Source organism: Phymastichus coffea, unplaced genomic scaffold (assembly GCF_024137745.1).
Source record: "Phymastichus coffea isolate CEN01 unplaced genomic scaffold, Cenicafe_Pcof_1.1 PCOF00117, whole genome shotgun sequence".
NCBI lineage: Eukaryota > Metazoa > Arthropoda > Insecta > Hymenoptera > Eulophidae > Phymastichus > Phymastichus coffea.
The window spans coordinates 679,523-706,056 of NW_026706928.1; the positions used below are offsets into that span (position 1 = coordinate 679,523).

Here is a 26,534-nt window from a genome sequence, read left to right on the forward strand (position 1 = left end):
CAGTGCCGTAGTCAGTAATCGTCAACCACCGAGCATCAGTCACTTAGTACTGAAGTTCATTTTTTTTTCGTGTAATTTTTATTATCGAGATTGGATTTTGTGACAAGGACATTTTTTCAGGATAAAGAATCTGTGATAATATTCGACAAATTGCAATATCGTAAAATATATTATAAAGACAGACGGTCTTCGAAAGAGATGGACGGTAAGTTTATATACAAGAATACATTGAAGTATCGTAAGATTGAAGTAGCTTGTGACCCATTATATTATTTTGCGATTGACATTTTAGCGGTGCTAATTGGAATTGCCGTTCACGACAATATCTTAAGCATCATGTCGCATTACAGTTGAATTTTTTCTCGAAATGATTATCAATGTAATTTCGCTAAATGTCGAAAATCACAATTTTGACTTACGATCACAGTGCCTACAAACACATTTCGTCGCACACAAAGATTTCAAAGTTTAAATTAAATTTTCATCCAGAATGGACCAAAGTACAAGAGAAATAGCACACATTTTGTACTCGAACATGTTGCACTCTAGTGAAAAAATAACAAAACCACGTCAAATTACAGAAGCACAAAAAAATTATTCTGCCACCATTCCCAGCCATTTAGGGAGCTCGAGGCCAAGCGTCGCCGCGCAAGTATAAAAAGTTGAGCGTAGCGATGGAATACTGTTCGTCCTTCTAAAAGAGCGGAGCCTCACCGCCGTCGGTAGCGTGGCGGCCTGCTGGCGCATGCTGGCGCTGGTCCTGCCGGGCGTTCGCGCGGCGCGCGACGAAGAGCTCGCGAGCCGAGGCGAAACACGCGCCCAGGGCGATGCCGCAGGAGGGGCAGCGGTGTATCGCGTCGCGCGTCGCTTTCGCGCAGTAGGGCAGCGCGCAGCAGCTGGAAACGTGCAGGTGCGAATTAGAACGCGACGTGGATCGGCTGCGTTTCGCGCGATCTTCGTTGCGGCAGTGGCGACTCGCGTTGAGTGCAACGACTCGTTCGCGCGCGACATTGCGTGGCAACGCGCGAGCGAAGCTATTAGCGTCGAGCCGAACAACGATGAATTGCGCGTAGACGTCGAGCGACGCGAGCAGCGTATTGTCTCGCGCTAGGCTCGCTCGAGAGGAAAAACTCACCAAACGGGGAGCAGCAGCAGAGCGCTCAGGTGAGTCGAGTCGGTGCAGCGTCTCTCGACCATCGTCTCCACGCCTCGCAGGCAATTCGGGCAGGTGATCATCGCAGGCTCTCGCCTCAAGTGCGTGTGCTCTGCGCGAAAAGAAAAGAAGGGGAGGGGAGGGGGAGGGGAGGAGAAAAAAACAATGAAAAACAAACCAACGCTCTGATCCTATCGAACTTTTGAGAGTCGTCCGGTCGAGTCTCACCGCGCGCGAAGAGAGCCGAGCGTCTCGGGCACCTCGACGCCGCGCCGACCGGCGACGTCGTCAGCACCGCCAAATCCCTGAGTTTCTTGATCGCCATCCTGGAGCGATAACCTTATTCGCGGACGAGAGACGATCGACGGGACGGGTCAGCAAGTTCAGCGAGTCGTTAGTAGGCGGTGTGATCCTCGCGCGGCCCTATGGACGCGATCGGTAGGTACGGAGTGCCGCGACTGCCGGCGATTCTCATGCTATACGTGCTCTCGTTGGTTCGCAAGCGACGGGAGCGCCAGCGGCGGAGGGGGCGACGGCCTTAGCTGCAGCGCCGTCTTCCAGATCCTCGACCGAGATACCGAGGTGATCGCTGCCTTCGCTATATATATTCGGATATGCGCTGAATGCCTGCGTGGGGGGCGCAATATCGCAATATAATAGCAACAAGGGATACGAAATGTCGAGGCGTTGACTTTCTTCATTTATTTATTTTATATATATGTATATGTTTTGAGGTTGAGTTTCGATTGTTTTCTCTCAAGTTGGCGAGAACGAATCTACGAACGATGTTGTTCCGATCGAAGTCGAGTGCAATTCGATCGAGAATCATCCTGGGTTGGGTTTTTGAGAGACTGACGTTTTCTCGCGGGCCGCCGCCTCCTGCGCGATGGAACGCCCGCGCAAGGTGGTGGCGTGAAGCGAAAGTCGAGCAATGTAGTTGTCAAAGAATGTATTTAATTCACAAACTCTACGTACACGCCCAGAGGTAGAACAAGAGAGCAGCGAGGCCGCGTTTCCGAAAAATAAGCACGCGCGTTAGTCGCGAGACGCGCGACGACATCATTGCATTCGTATCTACAGGTCCAAGGTGTTTGCAAGAGCGAAAGCGAGAAAGCGAGAAAGAGAGAAAGAGAGAAAGAGAGAAAGAGAGAGGCACTTGGAATGCGTCGCCCGCGTCGTCAGTCCGAGCGTTGGCCCGATGTCAGTTGTTCGACGATCCGACGGTAGCGCTGCAGCATCGGCTTGTAGATCTGCGAACCACAGGAGGGAGCGTCGGTTAGCGGGCTTGGCTCGCCGGGATCTCGCGCGATACTTACGCTCTCGGCGTCGGGGTACGGCTGACAAACGAGCGTGGGCTCGGGCAGGCAGCTGAGCAGCTCCTCGAAGCTGCGCCCGTCCTCGAGCAGCGCGTGCTTGGCCCTGTAGGCGGCGCCCAGCACCGCCGAGTTGGCCGCTTCCTGCGAAACGACGGGTCGTCGTCAGTGGGCGTCGTCCGCGGGCGGCGAGGCCCACTGACGCGCGCGCGGCTACCGAGACGTGGACGGGCGAGTCGAAGACGTCGGCGAGCACCTGCAGCATGGCCCTGTTGCCGGAGGCGCCGCCCGTGGCCACGATTCTGCAGCCGGGACCTGCAACGAGAGAGGCGGCCGTGAGCGCTCCTCAACGACGACGACGACGACGACGACGACGACCGCGAGCGCGGACGCACCGACGACGAAGCCAAAGTCCTCGGCGTGCGCCCTCCTGGCCACGAATTGTCCCTCGACGAGCGCGCGCACCTCCACCTCCACCGAGCTGTACCTGGCCACGCGGTCGCCGGCCCGGTTGAAGCGGTGGTCGCCGTCGAGGCCGCGCGGCAGGATCTCCGGCGCGTCGTAGTACAGCCCCAAGTTGCCGAAGTTGCCGCGCGGCGTGTTGTCCAGCAGCTCGTCGAACAGCCGCCAGTCCGAGCCGGCCGCCGCGTCGCGCACGCGCTCGCGCGTCAGCGAGCCGTTCTTGAAGCTGATTCGGCGACAGAGAGCAGAGCGTCCGTGTAGTTGGGGCGCGAGCGCGAGCGCGACCCAACCGTACCATATGAGCGCCATGTACGCGTCGTCCCGCACCGGGTTGCAGAACACGCTGCCGTCGGTCGAGGTTCGCGGGTGGCTCAGGTACAGGAAGAGGGCGTCGCTGGTGCCCAGGCTGCAGGCCAGCTCGCCCTCCTTCAGCCGCAGGCCTGCGACAGCGACACGGGGCGAGGTGAGAGCGCCGAGCGCGCGCCACGCGGGCCACTCACCGGCAAGCGAGCAGGGGTTGTCGCCGGTGAACGCCACCACCCGGCAGCCCTCGCGGAAGCCGAAGCGCTCCACGAAGTAGCCGGACAGCGGCCCCAGGTCCGTGCTCGAGGACACCGGCTGGCCGAGCCTCTCGCGCAGCCCTGGTGCGCACGCCTGCGGACAGAGCGCGTCGCCGAGAGCTCGGGAGCGACGCCGCGGCGCTGCTCCCGAGCGGCCCGTCCTACCTCGAGCAGCTCGTCGCGCCAGTCCTTCGCGCGGATGTCCAGCAGGTTCATGCCCGAGCCGTCCGCCCAGTCGATCGGGGCGTAGTCGCCGAGGAACAGCGAGGCCGCGAAGCTGCTCACCAGCGATATCCGCTGCAACAGACAGCGCGCGCGCGCTCAGACGCCGAGTGCCGGCGGGCGGGGGGCCGGGGAGGAGGGAGGGCGCCGCTCGGGCGTGCATCGAACCTCGGTGTTCTCGTAGGCCTCGGGCCGCCTCCTCGCGAGCTTGGCGATCTGCGGTCCCGCGAAGCGCTCCGTCGCCCTCGAGCCCGTGATCTCCGCCAGCCTCTGAAAGAACGTCACGCGCGGCAGGCTCGCCTCGGGTCGCGCGGCTCGGGTACGTACCTTCGCCCCACCGGCGACCTCCTCCAGGCGCCTGCATTCGGCGCCGGTGCTCGAGTCCATCCAGATCGGCGCGGGCGACACCGAGAACGCCGCGACCAGCTGCTCGTGCAGGAAGCGGTCCGGGTCGAGGCGATTGAGCGCGCGCCGCGCGCCCCGCGCCCAGTAGACCGTGCCGTGTTGCTGCAAGCGATCCGCCGTGGGTGAGAGTGGTCGCGGTCGCGGTTCGGGGCGCGACGCCCGCTCACCTGCGCGCAGCCGGACACGCCGGCCACGCGGCCGAAGTCCACCCCGCAGACTCGCAGCCGGTCCAGGATCATGTCCAGCGCCTTCACCCACATCAGCGTCGGCGCCGCCGCCGAGCCCGGCTCGTCCTTCGGGTGCAGCGCGCCGCCGTACGTCCTGCAAACGCGTCGCTCGAGGAGTGCGCGCGACCTTGCCGACGCGCGCTTCCGACCGGCATTCGTCTCTCTCTCTCGCTCGCCGACTCCGCGATCTCATTTCGCGTCGAACGACCGAGAACGTCGAGGTCGAGTCGATAAGCGCAACGGTCTGTGCGCTATCGGCTCGCTGCTTACGTTCTTCCCGCGACGATGCACGCACCACCGTGTTCGCATTCGAATCTTCGTCGAATCTTCCCAGACGCGCATACCTAAACTCCGGCAGGTCATTGTCGTACTGCACGCAGGTCTCGTGGAGGACGTTGAGGTCGTCGTCGAGCACCGCTGCCTTCAACTGCAACAGACGTCAGTCGCGCCGTTATCCACTGGTTATCGCGCGACCCCGCGAACCGCGTCGCTCGCTTGCGCAACATCGCTTTCGAAATTGGCGGCGCGCACGCGCCAGCGCGGTAGCCGCTCGGAACGCGGCGAACGAGCGAACCGCGCGCGCCGAGCCTCGAGAGCAGCTCGACGCGTCCGGCGACGGCGCGTGCCGGCCGCGACGAGCGCCGGTCGCAGGCCGAGAGCTCGGGCCGGACGACCGAGGGCGCGTACCTGCTGGGTGCTGAAGTCGAGGCCGAGGTAGGTGCGCTCGCGCGGCTCGCTCATCCTCCTCCTCGTCCTCCAGCGCCGCTGGAACAACCACCGCCGCCGGACGCGGAACGCCGAACCGCGTTAACCTTGCGTCCCCCTCCTCCTCCTCCTCCTCCTCCCCTCGACTGCCTCCTAGGCCGTGCGCAGCTCGCTTTCGAATCGAACGTCCTGCCCCGTGCCGACCGTGTGAACGCGAGGCGTTGGCGTCCGCTGCCGAATTCGGCCACGCTATCGAACAATCGCCTTTCGGGGAAACGGATAAAGACTCGTCGGCAACTCTGCAGCGATGAGCGAGCTCGGCGCGAGGCGCGCGATACGAATCTCCGCGCGGGACTGTTCCGCGCGGCCGATCACGGCCCGCGGCTTCTCTTGCTCGGCTCGCCTCGCCTCCTTCCTCTCCTCCTCTGCACGTCAGTGCTCCCGCGCGACGCAGTCCGGCCGTAAAGATACCCCGACGAGTCGCCGAGAGCCGCTCGCACGACCCGACCGACCGTCGCCACCGCGTAGGCTCACGAGCGCGCGCCGTCGTTTCAGCGGTGCGAGTTCGCTCGACCGGTCGTCGCTCTGGACCCCGAACGAGACGCTCACCCTGACCACCGACTACGACTGCATCTCGCGTCTGGACCAGCCATCTCCGGCGATCGTTCTCGAGCGCGCCACCGGTCGACCTACCAGGCGCGGACTCCTGCGCAGGTGGATGCCGCCGTGCTGCCGGCGCTCGGCGCGCGTGTCGGCGATCGATGAGGTGACCTACGGCGATCGCACCCAGAGTCCACGCCGCGCCGTCGAGCAGCTCGAACGCTGTTGACCCGACAACGCTCGGCCCGCAGGCCTACCGGCTGGCTCCGCCGACGTACTCGGCGGTCGGCTTCCTCGAGCAGCCGAACGCCCCGCAGCGCCCGCCCAGCAGCCACCTGGCAGTCCTGCTGCGCAACGACGAGCCGACGAGCTCGTTCGTCGCGCGCACCCCGCCGCCCAGCTACGCCCAAGCTCAGGGCATCGCTTACTCCCTCGAGCGGCTCATCTCCAGTCCCGGTTGAGACACTTGCGCACTCGCGCTCGCCGCGTCGCGACCGCGCACGACCACTGATTAACTCTCTGTCGGCCACTCGGTGCAGCGAGCAACACCAGGATGTGGAGCGCGAGCCCGACGAGCGCCGTGTGCCCGAGGTGCGCGAGCCTGGTCTACACCGTCGTCGAGGCGAGGAGGGACGCCGTCGCTCACGCCACCGCGCTCGCCCTCTGTCTGATCGGGTGAGACCGTCTGCGCCAGCTCGCTTTCAACGTTTCGTCCGTTTGATCTCTCGTGTGCTCGAGCAGATGCTGGCCGTGCTGCGTGCTACCCTACTGCATGGATTCCTGCCAGAAATCTCACCACTACTGCCCGTTCTGTCGCACCTACCTCGGCACTTACACGCCATGGTGAAGCTGGAATTCGAACGGGGAAGAGCTTGTAGCGAAGGAGGTTTCACTCTGTACGCGATAGACTTGTCGGGTTCAGTCGAAATCGGCGAGGTACCCTCTGCCACAGCAACGCTCCCAGCAGAGGTTTACAGAAATGAATTTCACCGATGATTTTTCCTTTCCTTTGTTCCATTTTCATTTCGCATTCAACTTCAAATAATGAATAAGCAAGTCGAAGCAAGGGCTGGGAATCCGATGCGGGCACAGGTATTTAAAGGGCAAGGCTTAAGAGAGAGACTCCGTTTTCATTTTTCAAAGTGTAGCAAATGTTCGCAACAAATAACCATTACGATATTCTGATTATATATTATTTTTATTATTATCTCGTATATATGAGAATAACATTATTATAATACGAACTATTTATAAAAGTATATATACTATATTTATAGAAAATTTAGATACAAAAATTATTAGTAAATTCGATGCAAAATAAAATTAAAAGAAATAAGATGTTCGAAACCTCATCCAGGAGCGCTATTGTGGTAGCGATAGTGTACAACCGTAAATGTACTTGGGCTGCGGGTGCCGTGTATGGAAAAATTTTTGTACCGCGCGCGCTCCTCGTTCCTAACCTCAAAACTTTTGTTTTCATTACGCGACCACTCTCGATCCTGTAACTCGCGCCTGCAGTGCCTCGTGGGGGCTTCGGTTTATATTCCCAAGGAACATATTATCCGTTTGCGTTTGTCTTGTTGCGACGTCAAAAATACTCTCCAGCTCTTTCTTCTGGGGTGATGGTTTTAGAGAGCGCAAAAATGGGCAAGAAAAAAGTCAAACAGCACGAGCAGCAGCAATTTTCGCGTCCGACAAGGTCGACCAGCAGAAAAAAACGTGAGCGAACAGATTCTGAGACATCCAATGACACTGTTGATAAGGATCCTGCATCGACAATGCCTCGGGAAACATCGTCCAGGAGAAAGAAGAAAGCTAATTACGATCCTGAGGAGGAGGCCAGGTGAGTTCAAACACGCGCATAAACAGTGAACACTTTGATCGAACAATATTTTACTTAGGCTAGAGAGGTTGGTGTTTGGAGATCCAAGTGATATATTAAAGAATTTGAAAGATGATTCAAATGCTGAGCAAGAAACGAAATCAGTGCAAGAAGAAGACGATAAAGACACGCATGTTCAGTCGGACGATGAGTCTGTGATCACTGTGGATACTAAAGTATCCACTAAGACACCTGTTTGGAAGGATGAGGACGATGAACAGTTGACCGTTGTGGATGCCTTAAAGGAACAGCATAGAAGGCTACCAGGTCAGAGGCCAGAAACTAAGTACAAAGAGCTTCTACAGAATAAGCTTGCTCACATAATGGGTACACCGAAATGGGCAAGACTTGATAAGCAAGATCAGGATGAGTCTGACGAGTCAGATCATGAAATTCTAAAAGTAAGCGTTCTTGTGTAGGAAATATTTAGTTGACGATAATAATTTGAATTGATAGCTTATGTATTTTATAGCACAGCAGCCATGTAGTACCGAAGAAAAGCAAAGTTTTATCAAAGGGAACTATCGACTTGAAGGTGATGGCAGACATAAATAAACAGACACATATCGAGGGACCTTTTATCAATGTAGTGCAATTTCATGAGACATCTACAGTTGCAATGGTTGCTGGATCTTCTGGAATTCTATCTTTGTTTGAGGTATGAAGATTGATTTTTAGAAACTCTTATTCAAGAATGCTTTTATTTGAGATGTTGAATGTTTCAGGTCGATGGACGTGAGAATAATAAATTACACACAATACAGTTTGAAAGATTTCCAATACATTCTGCTAGATTTTTGAGAGAAGGTAATGAAATTGTTGTTGGCTCGATGAGCTATGCACACTGTCACTCTTATGATTTGATTACTGGCAAAACATTACGTGTACCTTTACCAGATGGAATTACGAATATGAAGGTTGCAATTATTTTAATATGTCCATGATATGTTTCATATTATATTATTGGCGTGTTCAAGATGTTATTTAATTATTTTGTAGAAATGTGAAGTATCTCCTGATGGTAAAGTAATAGCCATTTGTGGTAGACTTGGAGAAGTACATCTACTGTATAGTAGAACAAAAGAACTTATAGGTACTTTGAAAATGAATAAAAAGTGCAGGTCTCTTGCTTTTACACCTGACAGTACAAAATTAATCACGCATGGAGGTAATTTTATTTAAAAATGTTTTAGCTTAATAAAATTTAGACTGATGTTTTGATGATTGTAAAAGATTCTTTATATTATTATAATAATCAAACTTTCAATCAAGTAAAGCAACTGTCTAATTACAGAAAGCAGCGAGGTGTACGTATGGGACGTACAATCCCGTCAATGTGTAAACCGAGCATTTGATGACGGTTGTCTATCAGCATGTGCCGTAGCCATATCACCAAATGGACAGTTCATTGCGACCGGCAGTAAACAAGGTGCAGTCAACATATACGAGTCGAAATCAATTTTTAACGAACAGACACCTCAACCAGTCAAGACAGTGCTGAATCTCGTCACAGCGATTACAAGGTTGAAGTTCAATCCCACCACGGAAATTCTGGCGATGGCATCGGATAGGAAAGCAAATGCGTTCAGGATCGTTCATTTACCGTCGTTCAACGTTTTCGCTAACTTTCCCACATTCAAAACTAAAATGTTTAATCCTCTCGACATTGACTTTTCACCTGCTAGTGGTTATATGAGTGTGTCGAATAATAAAGGGTCCGCGTATTTGTACAGGTTGAAACATTATGGAAATTATTAGGTTCTTTTTTATTATTTTTTTTTACTTGTTCGGAAAAATTTTTTAGTTTTATTTTTACTTCCATCAATGAAATTTCTTTCTCTTATCCATGAAATGTAAATACATAGTTATTTATGTAAAGATTTATCATTATTTGAATAGTTAAGTGATAATAAAAAAAAAGTGAGATAGATAGACGTATACACATTAACATTGCTTTCTTTATTGAACTACAAACGAGTTTCGAGACAATGTACACATCGAAACATTTCTTATACGATAGAGAAGATAGAAAACAGTTCAACGAATTAATACTTTATAGCGCCGTTTCCTTGGCGATGAATTGTCTGATTTGATCAGTGAAAACAACTCAATTCACGGCTCTCCTCCGAGTCTTCAACAAAACATGCGACGATTCTACGAATCGATCAGTATACACATGCAGGACAAGTATCTTTCTTTTATTTTTTGGCGCGAGGTTTCATGGTCTGGTAGAAAAGCGCAAAAGATATGTTTATAAACCTCGTTTGCGAATTTTGCGCTCTCTTACGTATTAATAAACTAATCACGTTACCAGTCGTTTTAGAATTGCTTAGGTAGATATACATACGATATAGACTACTCATTTTATATCGACTAACAATAATTAACCGACTTATAATTTATTGTTCGCGGAGGAAAAAAGCGATAGCATTATACCAAAGTACGCAATAATACTTGGTTCACTGGAATTTGAATGTTTCTCTTGGCATTTGCTCGTCGCTTTTTATTCATCACCTTCGTTTCAAGTCTTATTTGACATCAGTACTGAACTCTTGTGCTTTACAATCTTGTCGCTAAAAAACGTTAGTAGAACAAAAAAATGGTTATTCCTCAAAAACATAAGCAACGCTTTCAGTTGTGCGCCATAAGCAATAATCATGGACGTTTCCAGTATTACGTGACTAGAATCATACGTCATGTTTTGTTTCGTTTGCCTATCGTAAAAATAAAAATGTACGGAAGTGCATTTTGCAAGCGTTCAGAAAGTAACGTGAAGAAGAAATTCCAACGCACGCGCGTGCACAATTCGTAAAAACCATGTTTCTTTTTTTTTTATTGAAGCTTCAATTTGGCAACCGGCATTCTCGATTCGTCTACTGGTTTCATGTGACCTTCTTCTTGGTTGGCTTCTTGCTGCGCGGCAGTGTGGCATAATTCGTGATCTGAAACGAAATGAGCGCCATTGTCTTAAAATTCCATCGGAAATGTAGCTTGTGAAATTAAACACAAAAAAATTAAAGCTTAAGTGAGAAAATAACGTTTGTTTTAAGGAGACACTCGTTAGTAAACCGTCATAACTAAATGAAAAAAAAATATTAAACAACTTCCTATGATATAGATAAGGTATTAATATAGAATTCGTCAACTGCAACTGGGAAATTGGCGTTAGTCAACACACTTTTTGTTTTTTCAACAAACGCTCATACATGGTGGTCGTCGCTTGCCTCGGGTGTTGTTTTTTTCGATCGGGGAGAGGAAATTGGACGAAGGGAATGGGTTCTAAACATCCGTCTCTGCCTCTGCTTTGCCCTTCATTGCACCGACATCTCCGTCTATGCTGTCGGATCTAAGACTGACGTAGGAAGAGTCAGTGTTAGCGAGGACTTCAGTGACGTCCATGTTTTCGCGACTCGATGAGCTGCTCTCATCGTCCTTGTCTTTGTGAAAGGCGTTGTGGAAGATGGTCTTTGGTATGGTGAGGAGTTTGGAGAAGCTCTCTCTAGCCGCCGTTTTAGCGCTGGACCTCTTGCGGCGTTTGATCACCGCGTCCACGGCTGCGTTGCTGCTTAGAGTTTTCACGCTGCCAGTTTTTATGACCAACGTGGCTTTCAGCGCCCTTCCTTCGGTCTCATCCTGCGACGATTCTTCTTTCTCCGGCGCTTTGGGCGCTGGCTTCTTGTGATACTTGCCAGCTCGTTCGATGCTACAATCGGAGTTGCTCCTCGAAATGCTTGGACTGGTCTTAATCTCCAATGTATTGCAAGTTTTTTGAACAATCGATATCCCGGCGTCAGTCAAATTTTCTTGAGACCCAACCATCGTCGCCACGGCTTTATTAGCACTGTCGAGTAATTCCTTCAGCCTGTTAAGCTTATCTGAGCAAATCTCGTCTGCATCGATTTTCAATTCTTGTTGTTTCGGCTCAGCAACTTCCTCCTCCTCGACTTTAACGTCTATTACCGATCCTTTCGCGTCATCAACTTTTATAGTCGGGGTATCGGCTTTGAGGGTAGAACTGTCGTCGTCGGAATCACTCAAGTTTTGCTGATGATGAAGCATTCCTAAATATTCTTTATTTCGCGAGAGGAACGACAGGAGTTCGAGGGTCTGTTGGGTATTTAGCAGGGCGAAAGGATTTGGGAGTGTCTCGCTGATCTCCGGTCCCTCCGTTTCGTCGACCTTTTTGGTGAGTTTGTAAATAAAAAAACATCATGACTACAACGCACTGCGTACGTGCGAATGATAGGTTTTCGTTCGAAAAATGAAAAATAAAAAAATAATGCAGGAGCTAGCTTGAAAAAGTGGCGTTACCTCCGCAGCTTTCTTCGCGGTAGGTCGTGGCTTACTGGCGCGGTTCCTCGCACCCACACTGGCTGTCCGTACCAGATGGTCGCCGTTAATGGAATTTTTCTGCGACTGCAGTGCCTCGCCGCTGCTATAGCCACTCGATATGTCGTCCGAAGATTTGATATTTCTGTTGGCAAGAGAAGAAACTGTTCTGCCTATTTTTTAGAGAAATAGATGGATCGATCGCGCGTGGGTGATTTGCGTACGTACGTCAAACTGCCAACGGGGTCCCTCGACCTCGACTTCCTCATGTCAACGTCAACTTCGGCAAAATACAGTCCGACGTGATCGCTGGTCGACTGGGTTCGTCGTGGACTGTAGTTTCTCCGGCAGTTTCTTTCTCTTCGACGTGGCTCTGCAAAGATGAAAGATTCAATGTAGTTACGGGCATTTCTCAGCTCGACAGGCTTCTTCACCTTCGAGATCAACTTCGTCAATCACGTCGACGTTACGGTTTTCGTCCTCTTTCTCGCCGACGAGATCACTCAGACTGTAGCTCTTGCGGAGCTGCTGCACCAGACCACCGCCTCCCTGCGAAACAGTTTCGCCTACCGTCAACAACGTGCCTTTGCGCAATCGTGTTCCAATTTATTTTTTCTTTTTCCTTTTTTTCATAGATTGTCAACGTTACGACACTTATAAGATGCATGCAGAAAAAAAGTGCTTGATATACGAAAAGGGGATAAATAAACGATGATAAAGGGAAGAAAAAGAAATAAAAAAGCTTACCAACAAAAAAATGGTTAATTAGGTTATCGGGCCTTCACCAGTGTGCGCCGAGAACGTTTGTCAGTCCATCGCATCTCGCATTAATTACAACTTGCAGCCTTCTTGCGGTAGTCAGCGAAAATTGTTGTTTTTTTGTTTTTGTTTTTTAACTTCGTAAGCGTGGCTAATCAGCACAAATTAATAAGAAAATACGCCGATTAATTAGTCGAAGCCCTAATAAAGTACGTTTCCGTTCGAGCAATTTCAACGATAATTACTTGCTGATAGGCGACGAAATTTTGCAATTATTAATTCTCTTGACGATACAGCCTTTTTATTAGTCTTGCTGAATTGTCTCATTAAATGTTACACAGGTTTTGGATCGAGAAGGGGATACGGGACGAAGCGTTGCAGTGAATTAGGCGTAAAAATTAATAAAATTGCATATTTATTATCAATCACTTTGAAAATTGTTATTATAATTATGTGAGAAAAAAAGTTGCGTCGCTTGATGATTCCAAGAAAGCGAGAAAACAAAAATCTTTGGGGTTTGTCCTTGAAGTAGAAACTTACGCAATAAAAAAAAGAGAGAAGATAGTTCTTAATCGTATTGCTTAAAAAAACGTCGAAGAACAACTAATACTAAGATCTAGATAGTCTGATAGGGCTCTCTAATCAAAAAATCGCACGCCTTTGTTTATATATTTATACTAATAAACGTTATCTAAATAAGTTTGTCTTCTTTAAACATTAGTTTACAGGCAATGTCCAGAACGAGCAAACTTATTTCTCGACGTTTCACGATATCACAACTCTTCATTATTGTAGTCAAATAGAAGGCACAATCGTGTGGCACTACGTATTTTTATTTTTTGTATTTTCTTTTTTAGCCTTAAATCTCTTACAGCTATAGTCGCTAAAGAAGTCTTCGGTTCTCAGATATGAGTCATGAATAAAAACGCAAAAAACCTTCGTTATCGACGTTAAAGATGTACAAACTAAAAAATGTGATATCTTTTAATCTTTAGATCGACTAGTTTTGTATTCATGATATTAAAGAAAAAACAGGCTACTAAGAAAGAACGACAGTGAGAAAATCATTTGATGCTTTTGCGTACATTAACATATTTCTCCTTTTTTTTTTTTCATTGACTTTGTCCGTTGATTTTCTCTTTACAAATTCAGTCTTCCGCGTACGTATCGTACGCATTTCGAATGGAAAATTTCCAGAGATCTAGCGTGATATTTACCATTATTATTCTAACAAATGAACAATGGATGTACATGTAGTTAAACTAGATTAAATTCGCTGAAAAACCGTTGTCCTGCAAAGTTTTCCCTCATTTGTCAAAAATGCACCGGAGGACAACGATTCCCTCGCGATTACTATTCTCTTGTTCGATTTTTAGCAGCCTTGCGATCAGCACGTCACCCGCGATCGACAAAAATAAACCTGCATTTGTGCAATTTGAAAAAGGAAAGTATTTTATTTTGATTGCACGCGTGTCGCTTTCGGCGCAGCACCGCGCGCAAAACAAAGATCACACGTGCAAGCAAAGGAGAAATGACGGCGAGTCGCGGGTGTTGTCCTAGTCGCTAAAATCGGATTCGAGTCCGGAGGCCCGAGCGGCCCGAGCGGCCCGACCGCGAGTCCTCGGTGGTTTCCTGCGCGTGACCGAGTTGTCCCTGTCGGCGTTAGCCTTCCTGGTGGTCTTTCCGATGGCCTGCGGTATCTTAAAATCATCCGTCACGTCCTGGTCGATGTTGTCGTCGGCGGTCGTGTCGTCGGTCGACAGTACGAAGCTCATTTCGAGATCCTCCTCCTCGAGCGACAAGCCTTCGTCGCTCTCATCGACGACGTAGGTGGTAACGTGACGTACCTCGCCGCACAGGGCCTCGACGCTCTTAGTGCGTCGACGCTGCCTTCGCGATGTCTTCGACGGGACGCCCCCGTCCGTGCTCGTCTTCTCCGTCGTCGCTGAGCGCTGATTGCTGGCTGAGCTGGAAAGCGCCGACTCTGATTGGCTGGTGCTCAACGGTACCACGCTCGGCAGGTTCTTTGTTTTGGCGTTTTTTTTTTTTGTTTTCGTTGTTGAGTTTTGTACGCGATGGTTTTCATTTTGGTTTTTGTTTAATCGGTTAGATGCACACAGGTGGGCGATGGATGGCGATGATCGTGGACGGTGACGATACAAGAAGAAAAACAAACACATGGTGGTGCGGCGTGATTAGCGAATTATTGTTACCAAGCAAGAATTAAGTGTTGTTTTTGCTTATTTATTCGGCGAGCTTTGCGCATGCTGTAGAATTGTTGCCGAGGCAACGGAAGACTTTCATTTTACTTTGCGTACAATGAATTCGGTCGTCGGAAGATGCGCGCTCCGCTCAAAGGTATCGATCAAATAAAGAGAGATTTGCGATTGAAAAGTTGGAAGAAAAAAACCATGCTCAAAGGAGGCACTGTGAATCGAGCATTTTACTGGAAGGACACTGTCGTCGTCCGTAGGTGGCGAGCTTCCTTCGGCAGCGCAAAACGGTCGATCCACAGTCGGATGAAGGGCAGAGGGTGACAAAGGCGAGCGAACGCGACTGAGCGCAATACCTTGATGGCCGTCTGCATGAGCATGGTGGTCGCGTAATTGACGCCCTTGGTGCCCAGCTGGAGGACCGCCGAGTAGCCCTGCTCGGTGGCGCGCGCCAGCGCCTCGTCTATCTCGGCCTCGCGGCGGCACAGGGCCGGGTGCACGAAGCGCCGATAGAGGATGCTCGAGCCCTTGGTCGCCGGACTCAGCAGCCACAGCACCAGGATGATCTTGATCTCGTAGTAGAACGGGAACCTGCAAGCCGGCGCTCGCGTCAGGCGAGCCAGAGGTGCGCGAGCGAGCGAGCGAGCGAGGACGCAAAATAGACATTCTAATTCCATTTCGGGGTCGGCGCGCGTCGCCTCGGTCTGCTCGGCCGATCGACGGCCGACGCGCGCCGACGACTCGAGCGAGCCTCGCCCGCCACTTACCAGAAGCTGAAGAACACGTCGGTGAAGGTCTCGGCGCAGGTGAACAGGGCGAACACAATCCAGTACATCATCCACTTGACCTGCGCGAAAAAGCCGAACGGCGCGTCAGAGGAAGCGCGCGGGAAATATTGCGATTGAAGGGGCGTCGTACTCACGTATTCCTTGACGTTCTTCGTGCGTACGGCCTTGTACGAGGCGTACGCCGGGTAGAGCGTGCCGAAGACGAGTCTGAAAAGGGGATAGAGCAGGCAGTGAGCGAGGACTCGGGGCAGAACGAGGCAGGCGGCGACGCTCGTCGCGCCGACGTTCTCCATGGTCAGGCCGACCGGCAGCGAGTCGCGCGCCCAGCGCAGGCACAGGCGCGCCAGCGCCCGCGTCGGCTCGAGCCTATGCTGCTGCGTCCTCGTCGCCGGCATGGCTCGTCCGGTCTTGCGCCGCGGCCGCGACTCGCGAGCCGCGCGTGCACCGTGCGCCCGGCCGAGATCGCGAGCTTCCAGCCGCGCACTGAGCGAGCCCCGCGTGCGCGCGCGCGCGCGCTCGCTCGCTATTTCGGCCGTCGCGCCCGCCGCGCTCGCTGCGCCCGCGAGGCGGACAAGCGGGTCGGCCGCCGGTTTTTAGCTCGCTTGACCCCCTTTGCCCTCCCCCTCGCGCTCGGCGATGGCCCTTTTCGCTCGAGCGCTTGCGTAAACTTATATACGCGGCACGGTGCTGCTTTCGCGTGGCATGGGCTCGCAAGAATAGACGCTGAGATTGCTTGTACAGCAGATGGAGCTTGGCAGCTCGTCGCCCGGGGACCGACTCTGGAATTTCGATTCGTCTTTTCACGAGACGAACGGAATCGCCGAGAGTTTCGGAAAGTGAACAAAAGCCGTTTGCGACGAGATTTTACGGGTCCGTAAAGTCCGGCTTCGCTGTGAAAGCCTTTCCGTAAATACCTCGCTCCGAATTCGATACGATTACTCGCGTCATTCGCGTTCGCGAGCTTCCGCGCGGCACTCGGCCGGATCAGCTGTGGCTCGTCGCAGCGAGAGGGCCTACGCGACGATCAGCCGTCGACTGGAGCGGAACTCGAATCGAGCGAGCCGCCGCGACCACGACGACGCCGGTAACTCGACGATTACGGGCAATGTCGACGAGGTTACGCAATCAATCAGCATCTCTCTCTCTCTCTCTCTCTCTCTCTCTTTTCGTCCGCGTGGACGACGACGCCTTTGATTCGGGCGTCTGCGCGTCCTTTTTCTTAGCCACTCTGCCGCGTGGGATAATCTCAAGATCGGGATTTCTGAGCCAGAGCAGCGCCAAAAGTGAGCGTACTCGCGCCTCCAACGGCCGGTCGATAAATCCGAGAGGCTCTCCGCGTCGCACCCGTCCGCGGTGAGATCAGAATAGAAAACCAATTCGAACGCTGCATTTTTTTCGTCGGATTCTCCGCCCCTCTCTCGCGCGGCTATTCTTGCGTCCGCGGCGGGAGAGCAGAGGTCAAGATCGCGCATCGCTCGTTCGCCGGGGGCCGAGCGTTTGACTCTTAGCAAGGGCCCAGCGAGCGTCGGCGAGAGGTGGCAAACGGAATGGACGAGCATGCCGTCGCGGCGAAAGGCGAGGCCGACGTCAAAACAGCTGACTCGCGACGGGGCGCGCTCCGCGAAACAAAGCAGCGCCGCGCGGATTATTCTCGGACGGGAGGATCATTGGCCTTTAGGGCGGCTCCTCGGCCAGTGCGAACGCCGGGGCCCGCGTTTATTATTAGAGAGCGAAGCGCTTTCGATTGTTGCGCGCGCGCGTCCTCGTCGGCTCGGTTGTTCTCGGCGGGTGCGGGTTTTGGCAGTCAAGGGACAGAGACCACAGGGCCGGTTTATCAATTTATTGCGCTATCCTTCTACAGTGCACGCCAATGCATAAACATCGTACATGAGGAAACACAACGTCGATAAGCGCACGCAGCTCGTTAGTCAACGAGATTATGTAAAAGATAGATACGCTTTAAATAAAAAGGGAAAGATAAAATAAACAATCTTGTGTGTCGATGCAACTGTCACTGGAAAAATTTCAAACGCGCGCTCGCGACAAACTTTGCGGAGTCGACGATCGAACGCGCGTCCTTGTATTCTTTCGTACATCCTCTGTTGTCGTCGTTGTCGTCGAGGCATAGATATGACTTTTACGGTAAATGCAAGTCGTCTTAAAAAGTAAATCGATTGAGTATTTTCAATTTCAAAAGCTGAAATCGACGCGCGATACACTTTGCTGACTAGAATAATACTTTGATTGAGTCCATGTATCGAGAAGAATATAGTAGATTATTTAATATTTCATCCTACGTTTCTGTATAAACTATTTAAGTAGGAAAAAATAAGGCTTACTTTGGATACATTTTTGTGAACGTTATCCAAAAACGCAATTGTAAAAGTGTTTTCATTTCATGTTCACCCGTCAAGTACCAAGTAAAGAAAAATTTAATTCGTTGCATTCTTAAAAATATTTATCGAAGACCAAAAAATTTTTCTCCAATTGATAATAATTTAACGCTTTAAATAAACAACTGTTTCGCGCATACAGCAAATTCAAGACTTTTTTTAAGTATAGACCCAAAGTAATCTCATTTTACATCTCAAAAGTCAAATGTTCACATCGTGTCTCCGTGATTAATCTTCAGCGGCGCGGGAAGAATCACAACGGTCAGCGTATTGACAACGGTGACAGTTTTGAACACGGGGGCGTGAAAATTGCGCGAGTAGTGAGCGACGCTCGGCACGATAACTGGTGCCGAAGCCCGGGATGAAGATCGTGTTGGACAAGTCATTTTGCATCTGCCGAAGAGCCTACCGCTGAAACGACTCGTGTATTCCTTGAATCTTTTCATAAAACTTCAACAAGGGTGCAACGAACTCCCTTAGCTGCCTTTTTATAAACAATGTGTTTTATTTTATATTTTAATAAGCTACTGGAATTCCCACGTTGATTTTTTGATCGCGCGCCAATGAGCTTCTGAAAACGTCACGGATAAACTTTTCGTCGTTTCTCCTTAGCACGTTAGATTTTCACTTTTCGCTGGGCTGTTTATAAATATAACTATGCGTGACGTTGAACGACGTATTTTACGTCATGAAGGCGATTCACTTGTGTTTGATATACTTTTACTATGCTTTCGCCGTCAACGCTGTGATTTATTTTCTTTGCCGATTTGGTGAATTTTCGACTGAAGTGCGGTTGACAGTTTCACTTCCGTACCTGTATTGCAAATGATTATTTTTCTTTACTTTTGTTTTGTTTCGAATTGATTGTTAAGTGCGCATGAAAAAATTGATAGGGATTCAAAAGTTTTGTCAAATATTTTTTTATACATTGGAATTATTTGCTACTATTAATAACTTGGATAAAACATCCCTTAATTGTCCGTCCCATAATGAAAATTTTTTATGTAATAATCACAACGAGATAATAAAAATCTGGAAACTAATTCGACCAATCATCAAAATAACAAAGCAACATTTCAGAGTTGAGAGTGAATGATAGCTATTTGAATGTGAAAAAATGTGGTAAAATATGTTATTATACTACAAATATTGTTTTATATAATAATAAAACATATTTATAGGAAAACTTTCGACTCAATCTTATTCAAAACATAGAAGGAAACTTGAAAACGTTGAAAAAGGAAGCTTAATCTTAAAAAAAATGTATACATACTTTCTTCAAATGCACAAAAATCAGAGTACTATTCCGCAAGCCGCGTGCGCACCATTCGGCGTCTCTCGTGCGAAAAGTTTAATAGCCACGAGTCGTTCGCGAGCGTCGCGACGCCAAGACTGAAAAGCTTTGCGGGCCACTCCCGGATTTATATTTAAAGAGACGCAACTCACGAGAGAGCCACGGGGCGAGGAAGGGGAAGCCACGGCGGAGAAATAGAGCGCGATTCGACGAAACTGGCGGTCGTGACGGATACCCAGTAATTTGCTATTTCTTTTGCTGCTTGGAGAATAGGCCGTAAGTGAGACGGCGCCCACGGTGACGCGGAACGATCTTATATTTGTTCCGGTGAGTTGACTTGTTATTTTTGAGACTGATTTACGGCGCGGGTGCCTCGATCCTCTTACTCGGGCAAAATGGGAATTCCGTTGACAGGATGCTGAGAGAAATTAATTGCCGATTCAATTTTCGTACTGGTAGAAATTTAATTGTCAAGCCGCCTTTCCAGCATGTTCAATGCATCTTCGCGCAGCTGGCCAGCTACATTTCGTTTTTCCTCCCGATTTAGATAAACAAAGGCGCGTTGCTCCTGGAGAAGAGACGTTGACTCTCGGATTAATTTTAAACACTTCAACTTGTTTTCAGAGCGCGCTTGGCATTATTTCCGTCATGGATTCCGCGAGATTATTATAATAACATTTACTTTTTGTTACTCGCGTTTCGTTTTCGTTCCTTAGAATTGGGAGCTAGAGATTGTCCGAAAAGCCAAAATTGCGGATTAACTGTACGATTTCCCGTGATGCTGCCAAAAAACGAAGTCGTAAAAATCTGTTCGGAATTTCCAATGTTTAATTGGAAGTAATTTCAACAAAGCGACCGACACACATTTTGGCATACTTTAGTTTCAAGTAAAAATGTGCCGACGAATTGACGTGGAAATTGATACGACCTTATATCGCACCATCAGTGTGGCTGCCGCGACAACACTGTCGATGAATCTCATTTTTATTCGTCATAAAAATCTATAATCATAAAATATCACCCGAAGGCTATCGATCAGTCTAAGTGAATTTCACGGGAAATAAGCATCGGACGAGCCCCACGCGTCAATGCGTATCCAAATAATCCAGATCGTTGAAAGCGGATTTCGGCGAATCATTCGACCGAAGCACAAAAGGCTAATCCATCAATCGACTTGTCATCGTGAAAACGTGTCGATACCACCGTGAGCATCGCATCGTGGCTGGCGCGCGCGCTTTGCGCAACAGTTTCGACGAGTCGAGATCATCGAGGTACGAGCGTGACTCACTGCTCGCGCGGCACTGTCACTTCCTACGACGAATTAACGTCCTAAAGTTGCGCACGCTGTTAATTGCCGCCGCGCTTAGAGGCTAATTGGGAGGAAATTGATCATCGGGAGATTTGGATGCGTATCCCCGCGGCGATTTTCCTCGTGCTGCAATTGCGCATAATTATCGCCACTTCGCCGAGAACTCGTGGACGTTATTTTCGGCAGTGTCATTAAAATTGTCGCTGCAGTAAATTGGGTCATTAGAACGGGACGTAGATAAGAACAAAGCGCTATTAAATTGAAGCAACTAAAAGTGCTCTGGAAAGAAATCGTAATTTTTCTTATTTATTATTTCGAATTTGAGAAAGACAATATAAAGAAAATTGTTATTTTGAGAAAAATAATGAATTTTCAGAAAGTTGCTGCTACATTTAAGAAAAAGCTTTTCAACAGAGGAATTGCAGCTGGTTTTTTCTTAACCCAAGAACTTTGACGGTCGAAAATGATTGAAGAAGTAAACGATACAACGTGCATGACTTGTAAAAATATTACAACGAATCCGATAAAATCACAGTTTCTTTTTCTTAATAAAACGCGCGTGTCAGCCACGTCAGACTAAATTTTAGCAAAAATCTACCCGAGAAGATTTTAGTAAGAGACAAAGAGAAAAAAAATTACCAACTGACCTCGAAGCTCGCAATATGTATATATACCGCGTGGGTCGCTAACCTCTACGAAGGGGTTAGAGACACGAAAGAGAAAATAGAAGAACCACCGCGAAAGGGTCGGCGTATTTTTCATACTGCGGTGTTCACCTACGCGAAGAAGCATCAGCTGTTCGGCCAGGCGCGCGCCTCTAGCTCCTTTCTTTAAAAGCGCTCTTGGAAAGTGGATTTTGAAGTTTGCCGCGCGCCAAGGCTGGTCTTGCGAGCGCTCTTTTTGTTTTCGATAATGCGACGAGGCAACCGTGGACTTCTAGCGTCGACACGTAAGCGGGAGGATATTTATAACGCGAAACAAAAAAAAAAAGAAAAAATATAATGCCACAACCGACAAGCGACGTAGCTCTCGTGTGAGATTCGCCTCCACGGCAACCCTCCGAGAGAAAGTAAACAAGCCGCGCGCAGCCTCGGCTCCCGCGACTTTATATCGATTCCGCGGCGGTTGCCACCCTCGCTTTGATTTTCCAGTGTATGCACGTATAACTTGCGCTGTGCGCCCTCGTTGCGCAGAGACGCGCGCCATCGATCCAACGAGCGACAAAAAACAACCGAGGGAGAGGCGAATTAACGGCCGCGCGTACTGCCCGAGGGGATTATAAAGGACGAGAGACTGCGAGCTTAATGCAGGCTTGTTAGGTTTCGCTTTTTTCTTTTCCTTTTTTCTTTCTTCGTATTGATTTTCGACTATAGGTTCAACGAAGTAATTGTTCGATGTTCATTTTGCTTTTCATTCAAAATTTCATCGAGAATTAACATCCAAAAAGAGAACTAAATCTTTATTTCCAATCGATCAACACAATTCTCAATCAACGAAAAAAAAAGACCTGGCAGCGAGTAAAGTCGGCGCCAAAGTCGCGATGGAAAGAAATCGCCAGAAAAGGGATAGTAAAAAGGAACTCTGCCTGGCGAACTCAGCCAAGGTCCTCGCGAGTCGACCTACTGTCCGCGGCGACCTGCTCAAGCGTGCGCGTCGCTTCGTCGTGCTGCGCCTTTTTCGGCGAGGCCAATGCGACACCTTGCGCGACGACATGACACGTCGTCGGTTGCGTCAACGCTCGCGCTCCTTTTCCCCTTCGGCCGACTAATGACGAAGATCTCGCTGCTCACGGCGCGCCTAAGTCATTCGCCACCCCGCGGAGAGGCGCGAGTGTCAGCTGCCGCGTTGGAACTCCGCCTCGGAATCGATCGAACGGCCGGCGAGAAGAGCCATCGTCCGTCAGCAGTCCCCGTGCGGGCAACGCGATCCGCAACGTTACTCGTCGCGCGAAATCCAACAGAGCGAATCTCGCCGCGCGGACTTGAATGGGGAAAGGGGGAGCAACTGAAAGGCGCGCGTATTCCAAGGCTGAACTTCATTCACGATAGACGCTCGCTCGCTCGCGCCGCCGCCTCGTGCATTCGGATTGCACAAGGATTCTCGGCGCTCGATTTCGACATTCTCGCCGATCTCGCCTTTTCCTCGCCTTAATTGCACGGCTTGTCAATTCGCAGCAGCGCAACCAGATCCGATTCACCGTCTCGATTCTCGAGCGCTTCGCTTCTTGGCGAGTCGGTGAAGAAACGCGACGCCCCTTTCCAATTGCTCGCGCGCGGGCGTCGTCGCGCTACAATGCCAGGCTTGTTCGTCCGAACGACGCGCCGGCAATTTCGCAACTGCGCTCCCCGTCGATCGCGCGACAGTCAACGGCCAGATACTCGCCGTGGCCCGCGCGAGCTCTCGCCTCGAGAAAAAAAAAAGAAAAAAAAAAAAAAAAAACAAGAAAAAAGAAATACACAGTCGGCCGAATTGAATTAAGCATGACACGCGCGCCTGACAACGAATTCGATGGACGTACGCAGCCTCGGCGAACAAAGCCATTTGCATCCGAGTCAAGTGCAGCTGAGCGGCCGCTCGACCATGCGTCAGCGCCTTTCTTTCCGCGGTCCGCGCCAAGGCTGCAAATGGATCAAAGAAAAAGATAACAACGACGGCGACGACGACGACAACGACGAAGCGCTGTGCCGAGGACGAAGAACAAAGACACAAAGGAATCGCGTGGCAGATCAGCTGACCGATGCTGCAATTCGTCCGTTATAATAACACGGCGGTTACGCGTATTTCCATGCTCGTAAAACAAAGACGAGTCCACTCGAATGTGTTCGAGAGTGCGCTGGTGTAGCGATAACGATTTTCGCGAAAGTATAAATGAATGAAACGTAAACAAAAACAATCACGCGACACAAAGATTTTTAAATTCCGCAGCATTTTCCCTCGTTCAACGCCGCTTGCAAGCTCGAGCCGAACTACTCTCCGCGCGCTCCCCGAGCGCCACAGCTTATTTATAGTGCGCAGCGCCGAGGCGGATTCGTGATTTTTCGAGAAACCATTCCTCCGCCACGGGGAAAAGTAGAAATTCGTTAACCCCGTTTCCACTGAAATACACCTTTGGCGCGTGTCTGTATGCTTGTCCGTCTGCCCGAGGAACGAGCCTGCTGCCAAAAATGCTATCTCGCTGGAGAAACATGCAAAGGATATTCGTCGTTCTTCGAGATAACGATCGATGTGCATGCAAGAGATTCACGTTCTGATTATCCGCAACACTTTTATTATACCTATGCGCAAAAGCGGTCAGGGAGTACCCAGTTTCTCAAGGACACTCGCGCGCTATGAAATTTCTTCGAAGCAGTTCGTAACGGTGGTTTCGCAAAGAAGAGGACGGAAATTCGTATGAGAAGCACCAATCTCGTAACGGTTTCTCGAGCCTGGAAATTGGAAGTTTCAAAATAAACTAGCGGAACGCCGCTGCGCACTCTCTCTCGCGCGTAATCGTACTGCTCTAGGCAATTGCGTGCGTGCAAGGTTATGTCGTTCCGAGAGCGTTGCACTTTCACTGACTATATACGTGTTATTACGGCGAATCCTTTGTTTACAGCGAAGGAAGATACGGTAGCAGAACAGTGTCAATGGCATGGGCATTTGTTGACATTCTTTTGATGTACAATGACGATGACAACGATCGCTTGTCGCGGTAAACTCGTTCGCGATGTTCGTCGATTCGCAGGAGAACGTCGTCGCAAGTCCGCGGGCGTACGTGAAAATTTGTTGCGATACTCACATGACGAGACGAGAGACGATGGACGAGATCATGGCGAAAAGGCACGCTTGCGCGCACAAAACCCCAGCGACAATAAATGACAAACGGCTCGCCTTGATAGCCCAGAGGAAGAGCAAAGACGACGCACCCGCAGATGTTTCTTTTCGTCTATCACGAAATCTTCATTTGACGAGCTGCACGCACGCACCTATAGAGAGATTGTTTCTGTCTGAGCAGAGTTCACTTAGCTACTACTGGCCGATGGCAGCCATGTTGAGCGACTGAAGCAGCTGGTTCTCGCTCTCTCTCTCTCTCTCTCTCTCTCTCTTTCTCTCTGCGCCGCCGCGCTGCCGTCGATGTACGAAATGAACGTTAGTGTAGGCTGTGTGTGACGTAGCTCTGTTTTCATCACGTGCTATGGTACAGGGACGGGTATAATATGTTGCTGCACTGTGAGACAGGTCTTGGTTTTGCGATTTTTTAGTTGGAAATTATTGCGCTTCTAAATGGAATAGTAGGTTAGTATAATCAATGTTAATTTTGATTTCCTTAATTGATCTTTTTCAACTAGCGGAAGTTAAGCACATTTTTTAAAATTATTATCGCCACAAATAATTAATAATCTTGTGAACTATCGGTACATTCAAACCAAGTTAAGAAGATTTAAAATTTTATATCTTCTTTTCTTTATATCAGTTGTTAAGTGAGAGTCAAAACTGGAGCAGCCGAAAATTGTATTCAATGTATATAGTTGTCCTAGCAAAAGTCTAAGATTTCGTCGAAAAAATATGAACATGAATCACTTTTACTCGCATTAGTATGTAGATCTAAACTTTAAAAATTATACAAAATATTCAATGAATTAAGAAGTATCTATCAACAACCAATGGAAAATAAAGATAAGGAATAGTAATAGGTAATTGCTCGTTGATTGATGTTTCGTTTACATTAACTTGTAGAATTTATGTTGGATCAGGCGTGAGTGGCTCAAAGTCAACTGTCACAATAAATTCTGCACTATTCGTCAATGTTGTTGCATCAATACGTTATGATTAAACATTAAACGCGTCTAATATAAAAATTTGTAATGCAGATTGACTTGTGATACATACAATCGCAACCTATGTAATGGCGTATGTATTTGCTGTTATCACGGGCTCGTACTCCGTTTAAAAGTGATAATGATTCTATTAACCTAGTAATAACTTGTCTATTTGTGTGATCAAAAAGTGTCTTGGTGAGGTGACTTTATAAAGCTACCGAAGTTATAGTGTATTTTTTCACATCTTGAAGAATAAAATCTCGGTTCAAAAATGCAGGATAACTCAATTAATTAAGTGGAAACAAGATTTGTTCAAAATATTGGATAGATGTGAGAATTCCAACATTTATAATTGCTTACGAATTTTAGTAACATGAATAAATCTTTGAAATAGCCAAATTAGTTATTTATCACAATTGACTGATTCACCTAAAGTCATTTAAAATTGAGTGCGATAAAAAAATCTAAAAAGTAGATTGCATTGATAAATTTCATAGGCATGCATAGAAATGTAAGTTAAAATAAAATAATAAAATGAGTTTTCCAAAAAAAAAAAAATTAATAAATAAAAGCGTATCAACCTTTCTAATACAATACCGTGACCTGTATCGAGCTGAGAAAGCAGAAAAAAAAGGCCCTTCGCATGCGAAGCTCAGTCGATCCCCTTTTTTCGATGGGCAAGCACACACGTAAAAATCGGTGCACACGCTGGGCGCTGCAGACGCACCTGAGCGCGTGTCTGGCCAGGGCCACTGCCCCGCGCACGAAAAAAATATGGAGAATCGAGCACTGGCCCCCCACTCCGGCACACGTCTTGGCCTCCGCCGCCGCTCGCCGCCGAAGAGAGCGAGCGAAGTAGGGAGAAAAAGAGAGAGGCACGCCGCCAGACGTCCCGTTGCGAAGCTTTTCCACCGACTCCGCTTTCACGTCGGTTTCGCCGGTGCGAATCGCTTTGCCGATTGCGCCCGGTGGCCAGATTCAAATCTGTCAAGTGTGATTTTTTGCTTCTTTCTCTCTCTCTTTATCTCTCTCCCCATTAGATAAGAACGACCAGCGATCGGACGTTTTCCTCCGCGAACGAGCGTCAACGAGCAATTCTCGACTATCGATGCTTCGAGTGA

At 49.3% G+C, this 26,534-nt stretch overlaps 4 protein-coding genes across 19 annotated transcripts; 2 read left to right on the top strand and 2 right to left on the bottom strand.

Annotated features, from left to right (window-relative positions):
- Nucleotides 1-45: 45 nt before the first annotated feature.
- LOC131670933 (U3 small nucleolar RNA-associated protein 18 homolog) lies at nucleotides 46-9,372 on the top strand. 3 transcript variants are annotated; one of them, XM_058946947.1, is made up of 7 exons: nucleotides 46-205; nucleotides 7,280-7,490; nucleotides 7,549-7,930; nucleotides 8,002-8,187; nucleotides 8,255-8,446; nucleotides 8,529-8,697; nucleotides 8,824-9,372. In XM_058946947.1, exons 1-7 carry the CDS (start codon nucleotides 199-201, stop codon nucleotides 9,285-9,287), a joined length of 1,611 nt encoding a protein of 536 aa, XP_058802930.1. In that variant the 5' UTR covers nucleotides 46-198; the 3' UTR covers nucleotides 9,288-9,372. The 3 variants fall into 3 exon arrangements, with proteins under 3 accessions (XP_058802930.1, XP_058802931.1, XP_058802929.1); XM_058946948.1 differs by lacking the exon at nucleotides 46-205 and adding an exon at nucleotides 6,519-6,616; XM_058946946.1 differs by lacking the exon at nucleotides 46-205 and having other exon boundaries at nucleotides 7,148-7,490.
- Nucleotides 151-5,378, bottom strand: LOC131670927 (xylulose kinase). Of its 11 annotated transcripts, none has more exons than XM_058946927.1 (13): nucleotides 5,030-5,186; nucleotides 4,613-4,769; nucleotides 4,283-4,436; nucleotides 4,038-4,217; nucleotides 3,879-3,980; nucleotides 3,654-3,785; nucleotides 3,429-3,582; nucleotides 2,862-3,368; nucleotides 2,684-2,781; nucleotides 2,470-2,610; nucleotides 2,310-2,403; nucleotides 1,136-1,265; nucleotides 151-896 (listed from the first exon to the last, which is right to left on the bottom strand). In XM_058946927.1, the coding sequence occupies exons 2-13, from the start codon at nucleotides 4,703-4,705 to the stop codon at nucleotides 711-713; spliced, it is 1,971 nt and encodes a 656-aa protein (XP_058802910.1). In that variant the 5' UTR covers nucleotides 4,706-4,769; nucleotides 5,030-5,186; the 3' UTR covers nucleotides 151-710. The 11 variants fall into 11 exon arrangements, with proteins under 11 accessions (XP_058802910.1, XP_058802912.1, XP_058802909.1 ...); XM_058946929.1 differs by having other exon boundaries at nucleotides 2,862-3,154; nucleotides 3,224-3,368; nucleotides 3,879-4,217; nucleotides 5,030-5,185; XM_058946926.1 differs by having other exon boundaries at nucleotides 2,723-2,781; nucleotides 3,879-4,217; nucleotides 5,030-5,188.
- LOC131670945 (uncharacterized) lies at nucleotides 5,355-6,502 on the top strand. The gene is made up of 3 exons (XM_058946975.1): nucleotides 5,355-5,813; nucleotides 5,899-6,103; nucleotides 6,187-6,502. Exons 1-3 carry the CDS (start codon nucleotides 5,355-5,357, stop codon nucleotides 6,324-6,326), a joined length of 804 nt encoding a protein of 267 aa, XP_058802958.1. The 3' UTR covers nucleotides 6,327-6,502.
- Nucleotides 9,373-9,469: 97 nt separating the features above from the next.
- LOC131670929 (uncharacterized) lies at nucleotides 9,470-25,539 on the bottom strand. 4 transcript variants are annotated; one of them, XM_058946940.1, is made up of 9 exons: nucleotides 24,393-25,539; nucleotides 15,753-18,825; nucleotides 15,598-15,677; nucleotides 15,187-15,421; nucleotides 12,293-12,407; nucleotides 12,087-12,231; nucleotides 11,841-12,003; nucleotides 10,736-11,708; nucleotides 9,470-10,471 (listed from the first exon to the last, which is right to left on the bottom strand). In XM_058946940.1, exons 2-8 carry the CDS (start codon nucleotides 16,011-16,013, stop codon nucleotides 10,809-10,811), a joined length of 1,899 nt encoding a protein of 632 aa, XP_058802923.1. In that variant the 5' UTR covers nucleotides 16,014-18,825; nucleotides 24,393-25,539; the 3' UTR covers nucleotides 9,470-10,471; nucleotides 10,736-10,808. The 4 variants fall into 4 exon arrangements, with proteins under 4 accessions (XP_058802923.1, XP_058802924.1, XP_058802922.1 ...); XM_058946941.1 differs by having other exon boundaries at nucleotides 15,753-15,825; nucleotides 24,393-25,530; XM_058946939.1 differs by lacking the exon at nucleotides 24,393-25,539 and adding an exon at nucleotides 19,285-19,508 and having other exon boundaries at nucleotides 10,754-11,708.
- Between the last annotated feature and the right edge of the window lie 995 nt (nucleotides 25,540-26,534).